At 37.0% G+C, this 22140-nt stretch overlaps 1 protein-coding gene across 6 annotated transcripts; it reads left to right on the top strand.

Moving 5' to 3' along the window:
* The first annotated feature begins 445 nt into the window (after positions 1-445).
* LOC110781916 (uncharacterized) lies at positions 446-11988 on the top strand. Of its 6 annotated transcripts, XM_021985959.2 has the most exons (13): positions 452-719; positions 820-954; positions 8456-8522; positions 8613-8700; positions 8774-8824; positions 9047-9143; positions 9293-9376; positions 9638-9678; positions 9831-9890; positions 9988-10047; positions 10426-10477; positions 10599-10711; positions 11562-11988. In XM_021985959.2, exons 1-12 carry the CDS (start codon positions 557-559, stop codon positions 10679-10681), a joined length of 981 nt encoding a protein of 326 aa, XP_021841651.1. In that variant the 5' UTR covers positions 452-556; the 3' UTR covers positions 10682-10711; positions 11562-11988. The 6 variants fall into 6 exon arrangements, 4 of the variants coding, with proteins under 4 accessions (XP_056687302.1, XP_056687303.1, XP_021841652.1 ...); XM_056831324.1 differs by having other exon boundaries at positions 448-719; positions 9880-10047; XM_056831325.1 differs by lacking the exon at positions 9988-10047 and having other exon boundaries at positions 449-719; positions 9880-9987.
* Positions 11989-22140: the final 10152 nt, after the last annotated feature.

Here is a 22140-nt window from a genome sequence, read left to right as displayed (position 1 = left end):
CTATTTGATTTGTGTGTGTTGTGGACTTGTGGCTAAATATTTATTTAAAGCAGTTAAGCAAGTATAATTAGAAAAGTCTTCGAAAATTGGCTAAAGAACAGGTAGTAAAGTATAACAAGGGCCCAAAATGGGCTTAAAACAGGTATAATTCAGCCCAAAGACCGGCCCCAAAAACAGGTCCATGGAAATTTCTGTTTAACGGTTTGGTTTGGATTGGAAATTAAAAATTCGATTTGGTTTGGTTTGGATTGAAAGCTTATTTGGTTCGAATTTGGTTTCAAAAATTAAAAACCAAATTAATTCGATTTGGTTTCGGTTTGGAATTTAATCCAAACCATAAACCGAACTTTCACCCCTAATGAAAAGAGCAACACTCCGAATTTGTATCATGGACCCATCGAATATTCAAATGGCTCAAAGTCTAGTGACTCTAGTCCATATCTTTTGGGCCATAAATTTTCTTCTGTCCAGCATGAAGGTATGAGGTCGAATACTCCGGTAAGTCCGTAACCATTAACCACTAATTCAAAGAATATCATTGAATTGAGGACGAAAAATGGCGGGGTCAATCGAGGAATACGGCAGCCGGCGAAAGTCGCCGGAGTTAATAATCCGGTGTATGATATCATTAATTTCCGGCATCATCACTCAAATTTCCCTACTTCTCATACCTCATTTATTCCCACTATTCTCTCTCCTATTCCAATTCATCCTCTCAGGTTTTCTTGCCCTAACACTGTTAATTAGAAGCTCACTTACTTTTGGGGATTTATCAATTACCTATTTATTTATTTAAATTTCGCTTTTCATGAATTGCAGGTGCAGTGCTTGCAATTGCTATTATATCATGCCAGTTTATCAAGCGTCTGTTACGAGTTCATGCTTCAGCTCCGGCTTTCGTTTTCTTTCATATAATCTTCATTTGGGTTGTTTATCTTAGTGTGATTAGACAAGGTAATATTGATTAATCTCCCTTTTATCCTCGATTTACATTTGATTAACTCAATTCGATTAATAATCGAGAAGAGTATTGCTGGTGATTAATATTAGGTTTCTATATAATTTGCATAATTTGAATGAGTGAATTTTTGCTCAATTATTTTGTTTTATTGTAGTTCGTTCTTGGGTCGTAATTGTGCTCATATTTATGATGGGAAGTTGACATGTTTTCTTGGAAGTTAGGTGTTACATCAAACAAGACTTGTATCCTTGTAGGCCACAAGACTGAATGGTTTAGTATCTTTTGTTTTTCCTTGATAATAGTTCCCCCCATTATAATGAGGTAATATAAAACTTCTATTAGATAGTTTTATGTATAAGACCAACTTCTTGAACATATAGTTGCACTTTTCAATTAAATAGTTATTCAATGTGATCAAATAGTGGTTTTTCGCTTGAGAGGGTTCGAAGAGGGTTCCCTTCCTCAACGCCATGGCCAACATTCGCAAGCAGGTAAAACGCAACAATAATGGTGGAAATACGAAAGCCAGAACAACGGCGGTCAACAAGAAGCGATCTAGTACCCATAAACGACCTTCAAACACAGACATGGTAGACAATGATTCGATTTCAGACCACTCTGATTTGCGATCAAACCCAGATTTTGAAGCGATTTCAGAGGATTAAATCCTTACTCCCAAGTCGTCTCTCCAGCGGCTGCAACATCGATCAAACGTCCGAAATGACTTCAATGCTTGGATTAACGGATTACAATCGGGTAATGATATTCACTCCCATTTTCAATCGAATTTGAATATTGGCGGGAGTAGAATTGTTGATCAAGTAATTCAAACCGATAATGATAGTGTTAATATCCTAAATAATGATGTTTGCTCGGAATGTATTACAATGAATAATGATAAACAACCTAAAATCATACAAATTGATCTTGAGGACATACAGGATGAGATTTCATTTTGGAAATCTGTTGTTTTATGCTATGTTCTTGGGGCTAACCCACCTTGGAATGTTATGGAGGGATTTGTTAGACGAATATGGGGCAAGTATGGGGTGGACAAAGTCTCTCTGATTGGGAGGGGTATGTTTCTGGTTCGTTTCACCACCATGGAAAACTGTCAGAAGGTCATCAATGGTGGATTCAATTTCTTTGATGGGAAACTTGTCATTTTGAAACCTTGGTCTGCTGACATGAATATTACCAAGGACACCTTCAGGAAATTACCAATATGGATACAATTACCCAACCTTGATGTTAAATATTAGGGGGACAAGAGTCTCTCCAAGATTGTGAGTAAGATTGGTTCCATGGTCAAAGTTGATCAAGCAACACAAGCAACACACAATAGGGGCAAGTTGATGTTTGCAGAAGTCCTAGTTGAAGTGGATATCAGTCAGGAGTTCCTGCTATGATGCTATTATACACTTTGTAAATGAGAAAAGGGATACAGTTGACCAGAAAATCAACTATGATTGGCTCCCTATTTCATGCTCAATTTGTAAGGGATATGACCACAATTACACCTCTTGCACAAGGCAAACAACCAAGGCTACTAAGAGAGTGTGGGTACCTAAGATTGTTCAACCTACCCATCCTATCCCACCTGTTGTGGTCTCCAATGTGACAACATCATCACTCACATAGATGATAACCACACTCCGATGGGTTTTGTACAAGCTGCAAGGTTCCTAAGCCTAATGGATAAATTACTTTGCTGGAATGTTAGGGGTCTGAACAGGAAAGCCAAACAGATCAAAGTGAGGGAGATATCTCTTCTCACCAAATCAAACTGTTCAGTCTAGAGTGAAAGTTTCTAAGATGGGTAATCTTTATCTCAATCTTTGCCCAAATTGGTGCTTCTCCTCAATTAGTAGTTGTCATAATAATGGTAGAATCATACTTGCTTGGGGTGTAGATACTTTTAATGTGGACGTCATACATATGACCAGTCACTTGTGCATTGTTCTATTACCCTTAGAACTACTCAGAGTAGCTTCTTTTGCTCCTTTGTCTATGGTATGAACACTACCACAGAGAGGAAGGAATTGTGGGCTACTCTCACTAGTATGGCCCAGTGTATAAAAAGGCGCGCCTAAGGCGCGCCTAGGCTCTGAGGCGCAAGGCGATTGGAGCCAGCGCCTTTTATTGTCTAGGCGAGGCGACTTCAATGAGGCGCACCTAAGGCGCAAAAAGGCGCATCAAGGCGCAAAAAGGCGCACAAAGGCGCACTTTGAGGCGCAAAAAGGCGCACCTACCAAGAGACATACCATTTTTTCACTTTTTTTTTCACTTTTTATTAGGGCGCCTCACTTCAATGAGGCGCACCGAGGCGCGCCTAAGGCGCTGGGAACTCCAAATCGCCTTGTTGCGCCTTGAGCCTTTTTATACATTGGTATGGCCACCGTATGCTGTAACTCTCCCTGGATTATAATGGGGGGTTTTGATGCAATAATGGAGATGGAGGATAGAGTTGGTTCTGCAGTAAGGTTGAGTGATATTCAACACATGAGACAATGCTACACGGTTAACTCACTACTCTAAAAACTATGGGAAGACATTTCACTTGGAATAAAACAGGATGGGGTTGATAGGGTGTTTACCAGGATTGGTCCTAGCAAATGCCTTATGGGATGATTGTTTTGAACATGCTGAGGCTAGGCTACCTATCTTCCTGAGGAAGAGTTTGATCATTGTCCAATGATTCAAGACCCTTCAGATTCTTTAACATGTGGACCTCCTTTTCCAAGTTCCTTGACATAGTTAAGGAACATTGGGGTAAATTTGTGTATGGATGCCCTATGTTCAGAGTAGTTTAGAAGCTTAAATGGATCAAAGATGATATGAGGCAACTGAATCAAACTGGTTATAGTAATGTTGAAGCTGACTGCATCAAGGTCCACCACATCTTTCTATCTTCTCAGGCACAGCTTCATTATGATCCCACCAATACTGAGTTGGCTTCTGCTGAGAAGTAATATAGAACAACACTGAGTAATTACTCCTCTTTCATGCAACAAAGAGCCAAGTTGCATAGGAGAAAACACAATAAAATTCATTCTCTTCAGTCAGTCGGAGGTGAATGGATCAGTTCTGCTGAGGATGTCCAAAAATCTTTTATGGACTTCTATGGGTCACTATTCAGGTCCTCTATGTCACACAGAACACCCGTTAAGACTGCAATTATTGACAGGGACACCATATCTCCAAACTGGATTGCAACTTCTCTTTGGAGGATATTAAGGAAGTTATGGACTCTATCCCAATCAATAAAGGTCCTGGCCTTGATGGCTTCGATAGCATGTTCTTCAAGGCTTCTTGGGATATTGTGAAAATTGACATTTACACAGCTATTTGTGATTTCTTCGGGACTGGCAAAATGCTCAAGGAGATCAATGTCACCTCCATCACCTTGGTGCCAAAGGTGAGTGTTCCATCTTCTGTTGGGAATTTTAGGCCTTTTGCATGCTGCTCTGTGGTGTATAAATGCATTTCAAAGCTCCTTTGTGCTAAATTGAACTCAGTTCTCCCTGACGTAATATCTCAAAATCAAGGTGTTTTTGTGGCTGGAAGATCTATTCTGCAAAATGTTCTTGTTTGTCAAGATATTATAAAAATGTACAGAAAACTGTTTTATGAAGCTAGACCTTAGGAAGGCATATGATACTGTTGAATGGGATATCATTGCTGAAGTCATGCAGGAGCTTGGTTTCCCTTCCCATTTCACTCATCTCATTATGACCTGTCTCACTACCACCCAATACTCTATCCTTATTAATGGTGTACCTACTGAAATCATCCACCCTAAGAGGGGTTTGACGCAAGGTGACCCCCTTTCCCCCCTCCTCTTTACTTTGTGCATGGAATACTTCTCCAGAGCCATATCTACAGTGGGGGAGCATCCACTTTTCAAGTTTCATTCCAGATGCAGGGGTATGCAACTGAACCATTTGCTCATGTTTTGCAAAGGGGATGCTCAGGTTATTCAGCTCATGCTAAGTGGTTTTCAGTTGTTTTCTGACACCACAAGGTTGCAAGTCGACTCAGATAAATCTTCTCTTACTGTTGTGGGATGACGGATAACTGTGTCAAAACATCATTGACATCTCCGGCTTCCAGGTTGGTAAATTACCTTTCAAATATTTAGGTGTACCTGTCAGCCCTTGAAAACTAAAAGCTAGTGATTGTGAGGCTCTAGTGGATAAAATGGTTGCTAGAATAAAGATTTGGAGCTCTAGGCATATATCTCCTTTGCTGGAAGGTCCCAATTGATCAATTTTGTCATAATGAGCATCAGTGTACACTGGTCTCAAATTTTCATTTTCCCCAAGGTTGTTTTGCAGTGTAGGTCATTCCTTTGGTTTGGTACATATGAAGACCGTAAACCAGGTTTTGTAGCTTGGGATAAACTTTGTCAACCCAAAAGCCAGTTGGGTTGTGAAATATGTTTGTTCAGTGAAAGAGAACTTCACCAATTCTCTTCAGTCCTCTCAATGGATGTTACTTTCTTCTACTCCATCAAAAAGATGTATGAGACCATGTCAGGCAACAACACTAGAGTCAGATGGAGTCACCTAGTCTGGAATAGATTTTTTGTGCCCAACCTGTTTGGCTGGCAATGCAAGATAGGCTCAAAACAAAAGCTAGGCTACACAAGATGTTAATAGGGAATGATAACTTATGTGCAATCTGTAGCTGTTCCGAAGAAACTACTCAGCATTCATTTATTCTTTGACTGTGATTATGGGAATCAGGGCCGTCTCCGACAATTCGGAGGCCCTGTGCTGAGTATAAAATTAGGCCCTTGTGTAAATTTTAACAGACACTTAGTAACGACATTAAAATTATAAACATAATAGGGTTATACTTGTGTGGACCTGGTCCACAATAATATTAGTATGGACCCAAAATCAATTATTTTATCTAACACTCTTTTTACATTTGTGACTTAAAGTCACATTATTCAAGCATAACATGTACCAATAACACAAATTTGATATTCTTTCATAATAATATTCAAAGATTTGCCAAAATAAATTAGGAACAAATAGTTGACATTCTTTTAGGAATGATCCATAATATTAACTCTTCAGTTTTACTTTAATCTAATTTCCTAATTTCAGAAGGCATACATGAAAACTCAATATAACGACAATTGCAATATAGTACGAAGTACAAAGTAATATGAAAATTCAACTAGCAAATGTATTATAATTAAGCATAAGATTAGGTAGAACAATTTGTTCACGGCAAAGTCGGATTTGAGTTCTTTCAGATTTGAATTGAGATTTTGTTTCCTACAAATTTGATTTCTTTTCCCCAACAAGCATTGAATGCTTAGCATTCGTAGTCCAAAAGAAATTACTTTATAATTTCCATAACAAGAATGATACAGTAAAAAAAAATGGAACATTTGTTCATTGTTGAGTTATTGGAAAAAAAAAAAAATTAGAGAAACAATTCATTTATTTATGGATGGATGATTTCTATGAGAGTTATAATAGAGATAATTAATTACTCCTTCATCGGAAACCGAATCATAGAAGTTGGAGAAAAAATGTGAAGAGTTTACTTCCTTGTTTCACGAGAATTGGGGAAGAAGGAAGCTGGGCTTTATTTTTTAAAAGGTTTTTCTTTTTAAATCAACCAGCATTTTGATTATGGGCCCCAAAAATTTCGGGGCCTGTTCTGTATGTCCACCTAGACCCCCTAATAGCCAGCCCTGATGGGAATGAATGCAAGGCTATGATTCTGGACTGGTTGGGTTTATGGGTACGGTACGGGTACGGGACGGGTATGTCCAGGAAACGTCCCCAGGCCGAACTCGAAATGTGGGTATGCGGGTTGAATTTGTGTACGGGCCGTACGGCTGGGTACGCGGGTGGGTACGGTTTGGAAACGTTTTTGGAAATAAACCACGTACCCAGCAACTATTACTGAAGTTTTAAGACCCAAATTCAAATTTTATGGTTTTATTTTCCAATTACCCCACTTTCTCTCTCACCTCTCTTCGAAGCCTTACTCACCCGTCGTTTCGCGGCCCGCCGGTTGTGCCCTCGCCGCCGTTCTTCTTCCTCGCCACCACCTGTCCGGCCGTTCGTAGCAACTGAACACTTGAGCAGTGAGCAGCAGCGCTGCAACGAGGCCAGCAACTCAACTAGCCAGCGAACTCCGGTCGACTCGTTGTTTGCAGAAGCCGCCGCTGACAGAATCACCTCGCCCCTCGCCGATTGAAGGAACCAGCAAGTCAGAAGACTCAGAACTCCTCGCCGTTTCTTGATCTCTTCTTTTTACCTTTTGTTTTAAATAAAAAAAAGTACTCCCTCCGTATTTTTTTAAGGGATACACTTGCCTTTTCCGGCCGTATTTATTTAAGAAATACACTTGCCATTTTTAGTAACTTATCAACCCCACCATCTAATTAAATAATACATCTAATATACCCTATCACCCACCATCCTATTAAACAAATATTTTCATAAACCCACCCACCCTCCACCCACCAAAATGACATGGTCCCCACATATTTAATTATTAAAATATCTATCCAACCCCACTTGCTTTATTATTTTATTTCATTCAATTATTCTTCTTAATACCCGTGCCCGGCCAAGTGTATCTCTTAAAAAAATACGGAGGGAGTACCACTCACCACTTATAATAAATCAGAAAAAGAAAAGGTGGAAAGTGGTACCACGTGGCCACTGATTGTTTTTACAAAAAACCAACTATTTTGTTTCCTACCCCGTATTTATTACTTCGTACTCCTTTTAAACAAAGTTAGGTAATAGTTATATACTTCTCTGTAATATATATATATATATATATATATATATATAATTATATATATATATATAATTTTTTTTTTATTTTTTTTGCCGAATCCAAGCCGTACCCGTTTTTAGAAATTTTGGTTTTTTCGTTTTCCGTCCCCGTATCCGTTTCCGTATCCGTATCTGTGCTACCTAGCTTATCAACCCCACCATCTAATTAAATAATCTATCTAATATATCTATGTCCCACCACCCTATTAAACAAATAATTTCACACCCCCACTCCTCTAATATGACATGGTCCCCACTTGTTTTACTTATTAAAATATCTACTCCAACCCCACCTGTTTTATTACTTTATTTCATTCAATTCTTCTTCTTAATACTCGTGCCCGACCAAGTGTATCTCTTAAATAAATACGGAGGGAGTATGGAATAAGAAAATTTTGTTTTGTTGGTCAGAAAGAATTTGAAATGGAGAGAGTAAATGATTACTGTATGTATTTATGTTGTGACATCTCAAATATCTGGTTTGGTACGTGATTCTAGATAATATAGTGTTGCATACCTTTGAAACTTGTTTGATGCTTGCATGATTATATTTTTCAGAAATAGCCATTTGGATGTTCAGTTGAAACAAATACTTGTTGCAAAAGTGAATTGGTTAAAGTCCCTTAAGGTTCCTCTTCTTTTGATCATTGCTTGAATTTTATTTACTTGTTTGCAGTTGTTTCATTGCTGCTAAATATTGTATTCAACGCGGAGCTAGCAGTTCTTCTTATTGGGTTTTTAAGGTGGAGTTACTTATCAGTTATCACTCTTGCTGTTAGTTGACTTCTATCATTGATGTTTTCCTCACACTAGAAATACTTGCTTGGCTTCAGGATCTTATCAAGTGATCCTGGTTTTATTCGCCATGACTCTCCTGGTTTAGTGGAGGGTTCTATTTCAGAAGATGGGCATCATCTGGAGGTTGTAAAGTGGAAATGACCCTTGTTGATCAGGAAATAACATGCCTAACACGTTTCATGCCAAATGTTTACAGGAAACATCATCTACGGCAGGAGGCATAAGCTCTCACAACTCAAATGAAATGGTGAATTTACTTTTCCCATTTTCTTTCGGAAGGCTATTATGGCCCATGTAATTACATTCTGCTGTTTTTAAAATAACTGTTCATTTGCAAAGGTGTTCATTAAGAGTGTAAAATAAGATTCTGTTTGCATCTTCCCATAATTTCAGTTTGCAACTACAAATGAGCTTTAACTACAGTTGTCATATGTAAGAAGATGGTTCATTATGCCTTTTCCCCTTTTAGACTTCGTTATCTTCAAGAAGGATGCGCTACTGTAGGATTTGCAAAGCCTATGTTATGGGATTTGATCACCATTGCCCTGCTTTTGGGAACTGCATAGGTAACAACAGTCCATGAGTTTGAAGCTAGAAGTTAATAGGCTGCTATATAACTTTGAACTTGAATATTTAGAATATGGTGTGTATTACGTTTTCATTATTTTCATTCATGTTTCAACTCCATAACACCTGATCGTCTAATTATCTGTAGGCCAGAAGAATTATGGCCTTTTCCTGTCACTTTTGGTTCTATTCATAGTGACCGAGACTGCATATTCGGTGCTTTCTTATCAGTGTAAGCTCTGTGTTTTCTTTTGAATGATTCTCCTGATCTGTTGCAAAATCTCTCTCTATTGATTTAACATTGACCCTTTTGGTACGTTTCTATAAAAATCCTTGTCATATATGCTAGCTTTGTTGATCCACCTAAATAAATTAGGACCCCTATTGTTGGAATGTTCTGAACTCTGATGCTACTTAGAGCTGATTCTGTTTGGCTTTTGATCCCAGCACAGTTGTTATTTCTCATGTTTTCCCTCTATTGCCTGGGTTTCAGGGATCAACAGACATCTGATTTTGAAAGAGAATAGCTCCAAGGTAAATCTCTCCTTGTCCACTGCTCCACTTTATAGAGAATCCTATACCATTAATGCATCGCTGGAAACACATGGCATCTGTCATCTTTTCCCTGACCTATTATTGATCTGTGCAACTAATGTAGCTTGTTTGTGCTATTTAATCTGTTGTAGATTCAATACAACTTGGTCATGAGTACAATGATCTTTTCTTTACTTCAAGTGCTTTGGCAGGTTTGTGCAGTTTTGTACCATACTGGATTCATTGACGAGAAATGAGTTGGCCTGCATGTTTATTGACTATACTGATGATTCTCTGATGACTAAACAGGTGATTTTTTTTGCATGGCATGTACATTGTGTGTGCTTCAATATAAGAACCGAAGAATGGGTAAGTTTTTCTGCTAATAAGAGTTAAGTGTTAAGAAACCAAATGCTGGCTCGTTCCATGGATCCTGTTAGTTTTGGCATATCATCTGGAGAAGGCATATTTTTCCCCTGAGGACTAGCATGTATGAAGTTTGAATTACCATAGGCATTGGAACTTATGAATCATATTTTTATTTTTTTTGAGTTGATGCTAAAAAATTAAGAAAAAGAAAAGACTTGCTAGTTGCTACGAATTTAGCAGAAAGCTGACCCTACTAAACATGCATGAGATTGGGTTGTTGGACTAGCAAACAATTTTTGCAATTTGCTAACATTGTCTCACTACTCTCACCTTGTTTCTGTATAGATAATTTAGATTTGCGTGTCAATGTGTTTGTAGATAAATTGGAGAAGATACCCAGAGTTCCATGTCATTCTTCAGCCTTCACCAGGTAATTTCACGTAGTATAGGCTTCTTGTTCTGTTATGCCTCCTGTATCCACTTAATTGTTTAATTTTAGTCCTTGTACATATATATATTTCTGCCTAACTTCATTATCATTCCATGATTAGATCAATCCTTGCCAGATACAAGGTTTAGAAATCCATATAATGAGGGAATCTTCTGCAACTTGAAGAATTTCTTGTTAAGATGAAACAAATGGTTCATTACTCACAGACTTTTGGTAAGTTGCATCCTGTAGTCCTGTACTGCCCTGACAATATTTTTGGTTGTGCATAATATCAAAGTATTCAGACCTTAAGTCTTGACTTCAACTCTGTTGCAGTTTCTTAAATATGTTACTAAGGCTTTAACTCTTGTAAATTCCAGAAGAAAGTATATTTTTATCACTATCTAGTCAACATTTGTACCTGCTCATATCTATATGACAGTGTTGTGCGTTTTGTTATAGTATTCGATCTTTTTGGATAAACTTTTTGTTAGGTTTGTATCTCCTGGTATTTCTGAATATTGCAGTTTCCTAAACGGCTATAACCCGGTTGAGTATACTACCTTTTGTGGCCCTTTTGGTCAGTTCTCGTATTACTAGATATGTGATTCCAGGATACTTTTTTAATCTGCTCATTTAGAATGATTTACAAATCCAGTATGCTAAGTGTATCACGTGTATTGGTCAGTGAACAGTTAGAAATAATGGCAATCCTTAAGAATTCACTTAGATAATTAATACAGCTATTAAACTGTGACGTTAACCCACTAATTTCTGTCAATTTCTTTTCTTTCACTAGTATCTAACATGAACTTGTAGGTTAACCTTTGCAGTTCCCTTAGATTACATAAGGACTACTTTTCTTTTCCTGCTCTGTTTTCTTCTTTGTTTACCAATGTAAGTTTTGCATCAAGATTAGGAATTGTGCTTAGTATTCGGATATTATTCTTACAATATGCATCCAAGTAATAGCAGTTTAAATTGCAGATCAAACGGAGATATGTTACTGCAAGCTTATAAACACAAATTTTATTGCTCATAATCGTCATTTTAGCCTTGAACTCATCAGTCTTTGTGTTTTCAGGTAGCCTGAAGCGGCGAAGGAACTTCCCACTGCTCCTCTCGATACGATGCCACCTGTCGTTGTCGTTCTTCTCCTGCTCCTTGTTTCTTTCTCCACTTAACTGCAGGATGCCTGCCTTCGAGGTTACATTGGCAAGTCCTGAAGTGAGAATGCCATCAGATGGATCCCAAGTGTCTATGGAAAATGGATCAAAGACATTGCTTTTTCGGCTACCCAAGAAGCTTGGGATAACCCACATTTTCAAAGGATGGTTTAAGCTGTGTGCTGGTTATTGATTTTAAGATTTAGATTTGAATTTTCTGTGTGTTTTAGAATGCATCTATTTGTTGTTGGTAGAATTACAAGTGCATTGCATATTTATAGGATTACGATGACATATCTCCGACTTTCTGGGAACTTTTTCTTAAAGATGTCCTTTTTAATATCACTCGTGTTCTTACGAGATTTAAATATGCATCATGCTCTCGAGTGTAGGCTTTAAGTGTTGCACTAAATATACGAGTAGGTATCCTTCAAAACCAAAATGTACAAGTAGGTAAGGTATAGCGTACATGTACACCAACTTTTGTCGCCACAATTGTTAAAATTTATTATATAGGACTAACACGAGAACGCTTAATCTGAGGCTCCGTTTGGTAGGATGTAAAACGTTTTCATGGTAAACGATTTTTCTCTTTTCAATCATTTTACGTTGTTTGGTTGGGTAAGGGACAAAAACAATTTTCCACTACTCCCTTAAAGGTGGAAAACCTTTTTCTATTTGAAAGGGAGCGAAACCACTTTTCCTTCTTTCCTCCTTACCTACCTCTCATTTCTTCCCCTCAATCTTCACCATCTTCTCTCATTTTCCTTTAAGGTACCAAACAAAGAAAAACTAGTTTAGAATTGTGAATTGTGTTTTTCCTTGAAAAATGTTTTACGCCTTACTAAACGAAGCATGAATATAGATCATTAAAACTTAAATGATTTTATTCGCTTATTTGTCTAGAATCTCGTACAAGACATTTAGACCGTTTTACCAACATTTAAGGATGAAGTCAATTCTTATTTGTTTAAGGGAACTTTTAACGTCTCACAGTAAGTTAAGGTGATGTAATTTTGTCCTATTAAAAGCAAAGGTAACACATGAAATGCAATTATTTGTGGTTTATGAGCACTTTGGACTCTGATGTTTGGCTCTGTTCGATTCACCTTATTTCCACTTATTTTAGAAAAAATAAGTTCAGTTAAGATAAATTTAGGAAAAGTAATAGCTGATCAAGTACAATTTATAACTAAAATAAGTTCAAATTAGTTCAGATAAAATAAATAAAAAAACCATTAGTAAAAATCAGGTAAATAGAACACACCTTTAATAAAAAATCATAAGGGCAAATTACAAATAACTTAGACAAAAGAAAAAACATAAAAGAAAGAACATGGATATAAAGTTTAATAATTTTACAGATAACTTGGCCTACTTTTTGAAAATCACCGATTAAAATTTCTACCACAAATTAAACCTCAATTTTCACAAAATTGTTATCAAAACACTCAAATTTATCATCTACTCCTCATTTATCTTGATTAGGAGTACAAATATCTATAGAAAGGGGAAGGACAAATGCAAACTCAAAATAATAGAAAAAGCAATTTGAGAAGCCATGAATAAAAACAAAGAATTTGTAAAACAAACTGAAGAATATACAACTCAAACCCAAATAATATACTTTTGTATAGTTCAAACCTAAAGATGGAATCTCTGTTCCATATTAAAAGAACGTATAATTCATTTCCAAAGAAGATACTCCGTAAATTAGAAGAACATAGTTCGAACCCAAATAACACGTAAAAGAGCATACCATTTAAACTAAAATAACTTCTCGGGATTTTTGTCATCCGCTTGATATTTTGAAAATAGGTGGATTGCAATTTCAAATTGAAAGAAACAGAATAATTCAATTCCAAAAAGTAAACAATTGAATTGAAGTCCTTTTTTTTGCTGGTACCAACAAAACTTATTGCTAACCCCTATTTCTTACTTCCTCTGTTCTTTTAAATATGACACAATTATTTAGGCACGTTTTCCAATGCACGATTTTAGACATTAATATCTTCAATGATGAATAAGAAAAAATTATAAAAAGTTGATATTTAAAAAATATTTATTGAGACGAATCTAATAAGATGTATAAATCACAAAAGGAGGTCTAAGGAGCTTGTGTAAATAGTGTTGAAAACCCAATTGTGTCATACAAATAAGAACGGATGAAGTATTTAATTAATCGATCATTTTTTTTGGATTCGATCATTTTCATTTTTGCCAAAAATTTGTGCATCCTTAACATTTGGTCAAGTGCAAAATAAATTTTCTCTCATCCTAACTTATTCTTCTTCCACCTCATCTATCTATATATTATTCTAAAAGAGAGGAAATCAATGTGGTGATGACAAATGACACTCTATGATTCACCTCTCTTTTAATTAAAAAAATTAATTAAAATATTTCAATTTGGTAAGGAATAAAATTTTAATCATGTGCATCATAAAATAATATTGCAATTTGTTATTGAAAATTATAATATACTATTTGGGTTGGGACTACTATAGTAAATATATAAGATAAGATAATTTTATTGCGTAAATATTTTGTTTAACCATCATCACGATTAAACAAGAACCATGCATTTTCAATAAAAGAACTCACAATTCCTAATGCTATTTTTCACTTGAATATATAAGACATACTAAAATGTACTATACCACTAGAATATTTAAATAATAATATTGGTGAAATTAAAATATGACTATTATAAAATTATACTTTTAATACACACTATTTCATATTCTTTTTAAAATTTAAAAATAAAATAGTGAAACAAAAACAATCGTTGAGATCTAAGATTTTGCTCTCGAGAGGTTTCGAAGAGGTGACTGACTTCTCCTTCTTCGACGCCATGGCCAGACCTCGAAAGCAGCAGAATCAAGGCAAAGGACAATCCAATAAGAAGCAGACGTGTAAGGCGGTTACACGGGCTGCTTCAAAGAACACTGTCTCACCGGAAAAAGAGGCGGTGGCAGCCATTGCCACGCTGGAAACACCGACTGACCCTGTTGAAAATTTTGCGATTGAGGAACAGATTTTGACCCCGAAATCGTCATTGAGAGATTTACAACAACAATCTCAAGTGCAAACAACCTTTAATGCGTGGATTAATGGACTGGCACAGGGGAAAGATGCGCGTACCCATTTTCAATCAAACTAGAGTATTGGCGGGAATGGGTTAGTTCACTCTCATCCTGTTCAATCCAACAATCATGACCATATTCCTTGTGCATTAGATGATAATCATGCTGTTAATTTGAATTCCCCCAATATTGATGCTGGTTTTGTTCAAATTGATATTGAGGATATTGAGGATGAAATTTCTTATTGGAACTCTGCTATAATATGCTATGTACTTGGTGCTAATCCACCACAAAATGTTTGGGAGGGATTTGTGAGGAGAATCTGGGGGAAACATGGAGTTGATAAGGTAGCCATGGTGGGGAAAGGGATTTACATGGTTCGATTCAAAACCATGGAAAATTGCTCCAATGTGCTAAAGGGTGATACCCAATTATTTGATTCTAAACCTGTAATCATTAGACCATGGACTCCTGATGTTAATATTGCTAAAGAACCAGTCAAGAAATTGCCAATTCGGATTAAGCTGCCTAGGCTTGATATCAAATATTGGGGTGAGAAGAGTTTATTCAAGATTGCTGGACTGGTGGGGAAGGCATTGAAGGTGGATCAGGCCACCTTGCATAGGGATAAGCTCATGTTTGATAAGGTTGAGGTAGACATTGACCAGCAGTTCCCATCTTCCATTCAGTTTATGAATGAAAAAGGAAATCTCATGAAACAACAGGTGGAGTATGAGTGGATTCCTCTCACTTGCTCCATCTGTAAAGGGTATGACCATACTCATGCTAGCTGTCACAATAAGAAACAAACCAAAACAAAGAGGGTGTGGCTTCAGAAAATTGTAATTTCTCCCACAATTCCTAAGGAGAAGGAGGTCACTGCACCTGTGGAAGAAGTGGATAACACTGATGGATTTACTCAATCCCTGGGATTCAGTAAACATAGATGCAAGCAATTACAACCCATTGTTATTAGGAATCAGTTTCATGCCCTTCCTAATGAGGATGATGTAGAGAGTGAGTTGAGTGACACTGACTCAATTGTGGTAGAGGTGCAACCATTGGACAGGGGAGGGAACTCTCCTACTTCCAGTGGATAGTGTCTTGTGTTGGAATGTTAGGGGTCTAAACAGACAAGTTAAGCAAGCAGAGGTGAGAAGAATGATTGTCACTCACCAGATTAAACTGTTTAGCCTGCTAGAAACAAGGGTGAAGGCTGCTAACATGGGAGCCTTATACCTGACTGTGTGTCCAAACTGGTGTTTTACTACTAATCTTAGCTCCCACAGAAATGGTAGAATTGTGGTAGCTTGGGATCCTGATTGTTTTGATATGGATATTCTGGTTGTTAGCAGCTAGTTAATCCACTGCAGTGTTACTCATAAAGATTCAGGTGTGTCTTTCTATGCTTCATTTATCTATGGGTTCAATGAGAAAAGGGAAAGAGTTGGGTTATGGACTCAGTTAAGGGAGATTGCTGATAAAATGGTTCTACCTTGGGTAGCCATGGGGGATTTCAATGCACTCATGGCAATTGAGGATAGGGTGGGTGCACCTGTTAGATTGTCTGATATTCAGGACATGAGGAACTATATGACATACTGTGGTTTGAGTGAGAGTAAAACTGTGGGGAGGCACTTTACTTGGACCAACAAACAGGAGGGGGATGCTAAAGTATTCTCCAGGATTGATAGGGTGCTTGTTAATACTGCATGGGATGCCTTATTCCCCACTGCTGAAGCCACTTTTTTGCCAGAAGGTAGCTTTGACCATTGCCCAATGATACTGCAGTGTTACCACCAACTAGCTTAAAAAAGGCCCTTTAGGTTCTATATGAAGGAAATATTGCCCTTGGTCCAAGTATGCATATAATATTAAGTCTAATAAATGCGGTTCAGTATTAATTAACAAGTTAATAATTCAGTGAGATCAAGTGAGCTGAATGCCTAGCTAGAGGCCGCTTCAGTTCAAGTGGAATTAATGATATTAATCCACATCTTACTCTTGACTGAACCCGTAGGGTCACACAAATAGTACGTAAACGGATCAAGTATTTAATGGCATTAAATACTCCATCTATGGATATTCAGAATCGACGGATCTTGGTTTCAGTGGGAGCTAAGATCGTCACAAGCAAGAAATGAATACTCCGGAAACGATGATATAGCCGGATACGGAAATATGGATCGTATCAGAAATATAAATACTATCCAAGTCGTAGATGTTGCCGGAAACGAAAACATGGTACGTGTCGGAAAATATTATCCGAAATGGAAATATTACCGGAATCGGAAATATTGTCAGAATCGGAAATGTTATCGGAATCGGAAAATAATTCCGGAAACGGAAATATTAAATATTTGTTCGAAACGGAAATTAATTCCGGAATTGGAAATATTAAATATTGTTCGTATCGGAAATGAATTTTGGAATCGGGAATTCAATCGGAAGCGTATCGTACGAATTAGCATCGGACGAGGCTCGCTAGACGAAGGCCCAGCACGAAGCCAGGCCATCGCCCAGCAAGCCACACGCATCACCATCACACGCCAAGCCTCAACCAGGCCCAGCCAAGGCCTTGGGCGCGCGCGCGGACACAGGCAGCGAGCATGGGCCGAGCGCTGTGTGCTCAACGTGGGCCGCAAGGCCTGCACGAGTGTGCGGTGTTCGTGCGATGCTCGTGTGCGTGCTATACGAATCCTAAAGCTATCAGGATTCGATATATGATTAAATCCTAATCCTAATAGATTAAGTTTATTATTTAGAGTTCAAGTTGGATTCTAATTAATAAATCCAAATCCTAGTAGGATTATAATTCCTTTTCCATACCTCTATAAATAGGAGCCTAGGGTCATAATTTATAGACACAAAATTGAAGTATTCTAAAGGTAAGATTTTGAAGAAAAATCAGCCATACACTTGCACCTAATAGCAGAAATTCCTAAGCTACCTTAAGGGCGATTCTAGTTGGTCAAGCTTAAGGCGGATTCGGACGTGCTGTGGACTATCTACGGAGGGACGACACTTGGAGTCCTAAAGACTTGTTCTTGTTCGGTTCGGGCGCAGCTAGGGAGGGCATGCAACAAAGTGTATGCATCTAAACTATGCTAAATGATTATTTGTAAGTAATATGATTTCCTGGCTTTATGGTTTTTCCGCATGATTTATGTTTTGTCATATGAATCATAACCTAACAGTGGTATCACGAGCCTCTTATTATTTTCACAATCTAAATTGCATAAACATTGTTAAATGTTACAAATTTGCAAAGAATTAAAAGGGGTGATTAATTTTCGTAATTGTTAATTAATTGCAAATTGCGTTTATTTAATTATATGTACGCAGTTTTTCGGCAGTTTCTTCGTTACTCATCCAAATCGAGTAATTTTTGTGTCAATTCCGCATGTAAAAGGCATTCTAAAATTTTCGGCCTAACCCAGAATTCCCAAATTCGAAGCCTAACTATGACTTTTCGGAGGTTTTAGTTTTTCGAACGCAAAATTTTGTAAATTTAAGATGTTAAATGAAGTATTTGCGATTCTTGTTGATAAATCTTGAGTTTTTGATTGACCTACTGTATATGTTTAACAATTATGAATGCCTAGACTTTTTAATTATACAACCTAATTTGTAATTATGATTAATTTGTTGAAATTCGAATAATTTAGAATTGATTTGATTTTCATGATTAATTAATAATTTAATTAGGTATCCATGATTAAAATCCACCATAAAAATTGTTAATTTACGTTAAATTTTTAATTTTTATGACCTAGATTTGAATCCATGTTAATCGGAAATTAAGTGATTAATAAATTATTTTTCGCCCTAAAATTATGAAATTAATATGTTTTATTAATTTGTCATTAATTTTGAATTAAAAAAAAATTAAATTTTATGAAAACGCTCATTAATGTTGCACGCACAAAGCAATGGAAGCTACGTGTTACCCTTAAGGGGTGTTGTATAGTGCGGGCACGCGACGACGAGCAAGGGAGCTCGTCGCCCGTGCGGTACGAATGCAGCGAGCAACCTAGCGCATGGCGCGCGCACGAGGCAAGGGAGCCTATGCGTGTGTGCGTGTGTGCTGTGGCGATGGGCGAAGGGCGAAGGCGTGGCACGAGCAGAGGGGCGCGCGCGCGAGGGCGAGAGCTGGTTGCCCAACGATCGCTGCTCCGCGCACCAACACGCGTGGCCTCGAGGGCTTGCTTGCGCGCGAGCGAGCGAGCGCTCCCATCGTAGCTGCTGCGATGCATGCGGGCAAGCAGGCTGCGCGCAAGCGTGGCTTGGCTTGCTGCGTTTGCGCGTGGCTGCTGCTGCGATGAGCCATGGGCCAGCGATAGGTCGTGCACACGACGGGGCTTGGGCGCAAGCCCAAGTGCTCGTCATGTTACGATTGTCGAGTTTTAAATTTTAATTTGAGATTTTCAGTTAATGTAATTTTAATTAATTTTAAAATTAATATTTTAAATTGTTTTCTTGGATTTTAATTTTGAATCTTATAATTATTATAAATTTTAATTTATTCTAATTATTTTACTAAAATTAAAAACCTTGAATTAATTTAAATTCGACTGAAAATAAATTAAATAAGTGGATTCAATTATAAATTTATATGAGCTTTAAATTTTAATTAAATTTGTATGTTTCCGGTTAGACTAGAAATACATTTTTATGTTTAAAATAAGTAAAGCATATGAATTTATTGGTTTAAGTGGGAGCATTTTAGTCATAAACTCTTGATTATGTCTACAAATCCTTTAAGGTTAAACAACTTGATTAGAATTAATAAGGACTGAATAATTGGTAGATTATTGGTGCCCTTAATTTATTGCTGCAAATATTTATGTGATGCATAACGTGTTTTACTAACCAGCTATGTGGGCCATTCATGATAATGAATGGGTGAATGGTATATATTGTATATGTACTGTTTTGCAGGTTATGAAGTGACTAGTATGGCCCAAATAGGATAGAAAATATGGTCTGCGTACCATTAATTTGAATGTAATTGGTCTAAAGTACCAAAATTGTTTTTCAATTCAAATATGGTCTGCGTACCATCAAATAGTTGTAATTAGTTTAATTATAGCTTATCCTATTTGAAGAAAATGGCGCCATCCACGGAGATTTTCAAGACGGACTTTGAAGTTGAAGCTTCAAGATGAAGTCGGGCCATACTAGATCACATTTATCTTATGCATGTTTTAAGTTATTTATTGCTTTTAAATATGTCTTAAATATGCATGAGATCAAGCTTGATTATGTTGCATGATTAAGGATTTTAGTTCACTTAAAATCTAACCAACATAGTAAGAGCCTTAAGTTCCAAACTTAAAAATTGAGTTAAAAGGTGCCATGCCAAAATAACACTTACTTGGATATCCTTTTTCCATCGATCTTAGTAATAGTTTTCCGCCATAGCGAGGTGTTACTTATCGATACTAAAGGGGTAAGGTACACAAATAATTGTGAGTACATGTTAGTTTTGGTGAAACTCAACGATATAAGTAAGGAGTCCTTTTATGTCGTGGCAAAATCGATAGGTTTACCTAATAAGTTCTTAGACGTACCTATCAACCAAGAGTAGTTTTTAGACTATTAGCAAAAGGCTTTTGCTTACCTAAAAGATTTTAGAATTAAGTCTAAATACATAAAGTGCTTAATTCTTCAATGGTTTTTAGGATTTTGGAATCATTTTATTCACACCTGCCGGAACACATAACTTGAATAAAATGCTTAATGAATATTGAACTATGCATGTATGCTAGAATTTAAGTTTATTAAGAGAAACTGTGAATGGTTATTTATTTGTTTATTCTTTTTCAATTGTAGTTTTAAGGAAATTTTGGTATTTACTACCTTTAAAATACACCACTTTTGTATTTACTACCTTATGAAATTTTTATTTTAAATTACTACCTTAAACTTCCAACTTTTTTTTATTTACTACCACTTTACGGTTTTCTCATTTTAAATTAAGATATCTCTTTCGTTTCTTAATCGTTTAAAGTGATTTAAAGTTCATTATTTTCCTTTCTCTATAGGGATTTCATTGATAACGTCATTTCAAAAAAATTCATTTGATAATTCATAAATATTTTAAAGTTTTACAAATAATATTTAATTTGTTTAAACTTTTACGAAATGTTAAAAAGTAGGATCCCTATGGAATCCTTACACATAAATGAGAAGAATAAGCTTTGAATCACTTAAAATGATTAAGAAACGAAAGAGATATCTCAATTTTAAAATGAAAAAACTGTAAAATGGTAGTGAATACAAAAAAAATGGAACTTTAAGGTAGTAATTTAAAATAAATTTTTCATAAGGTAGTAAATACAAAAGTGGTGTATTTTTAAGGTAGTAAATACCAAAAAATCCTAGTTTTAATTATGGCAAACAACAATTCATTCAACATTCGATCAATTCTCGAAAAGGAGAAGTTGAGCGGGAAAAACTTCCTTGACTGGCAAAGGAACTTGCAAATAGTTCTTATGCAGGAAGAAAAGGAGTATGTCCTGGAAGAGGCGATGCCCGAAGCCGCAGGCGAAGGGGTCACTCAGGCAGCCCTCAATCGTTGGATTGATGCCAACAAGGATGTGAAATGTCTAATGCTCTCCACCATGAGTGCAGATCTGCAGAAAACGTTCATCAACTCAGATGCTTTCACGATCATCAGTGAGTTAAAGAACATGTTCCAAGATCTGGCTCGAGTCGAAAGATTCGAGACTCATAGGCAAATTCTTGAGACCAAGCTTAAGAAAGGCGAGCCCGTAAGTCCACATGTTCTCAAAATGACTGGACTCATTGAGAATATGAGTCGGCTGGATCAGCAATTCTCTCAGGAAATGGCTGTAGACACCATCCTCCATTCTCTTCATAGCGGGTATGATCAGTTCAAGCTGAACTATAGTATGAATAGTCTGGACAAAACGCTCACTGAGCTTCACGGTATTCTGAAGACCGCTAAAAAGACGCTCAAAAGTGATAAGCAAGATGTGCTTATGGTGCGTGGGGGTAAGTTCAAGAAATCTGGAAAGAAGAGGAATGCTAAGAAAGGTGGCAACAAGGCCAGCCCAACTACGCAAACTGGCGCCAAGTCTGAAAAGAGGAAGGTTAGTCAACCCACTTCTGAATCCGAATGCTTCTACTGCAAGAAGAAGGGGCATTGGAAGAGAGATTGCTTGAAGCTAAAGGAAGATCAGAAGAACGGAACAGTCATTCCATCTTCAGGTATTTTCGTTATAGACTGTACACTTGTTAATTCAACCTCTTGGGTATTAGATTTAGGTTGTGGCTCACACTTATGTTCCAATTCACAGGGACTAAGAAGAAGTAGAAAGTTAAGCAAGGGTGAAGTCGACCTACGAGTGGGAAATGGAGCACGGATTGCTGCATTAGTTGTAGG

Source organism: Spinacia oleracea, chromosome 6 (genome assembly GCF_020520425.1).
Source record: "Spinacia oleracea cultivar Varoflay chromosome 6, BTI_SOV_V1, whole genome shotgun sequence".
In the NCBI taxonomy this organism is placed as follows: domain Eukaryota; kingdom Viridiplantae; phylum Streptophyta; class Magnoliopsida; order Caryophyllales; family Amaranthaceae; genus Spinacia; species Spinacia oleracea.
This window is presented reverse-complemented; position numbering and strand designations above follow the sequence as displayed.

What these genes read in the sequence shown, in the direction of transcription:
- LOC110781916 (XM_056831324.1), top strand. Translation starts at nt 557, where the DNA reads ATGGCGGGGTCAATCGAGGAATACGGCAGCCGGCGAAAGTCGCCGGAG. An exon ending in TCTTAGTGTGATTAGACAAG is followed by an intron (nt 955 to 8,455) that starts GTAATATTGATT and finishes ACTTGTTTGCAG; the next exon opens with TTGTTTCATTGCTGCTAAAT. An exon ending in TGCTTTTGGGAACTGCATAG is followed by an intron (nt 9,144 to 9,292) that starts GTAACAACAGTC and finishes AATTATCTGTAG; the next exon opens with GCCAGAAGAATTATGGCCTT.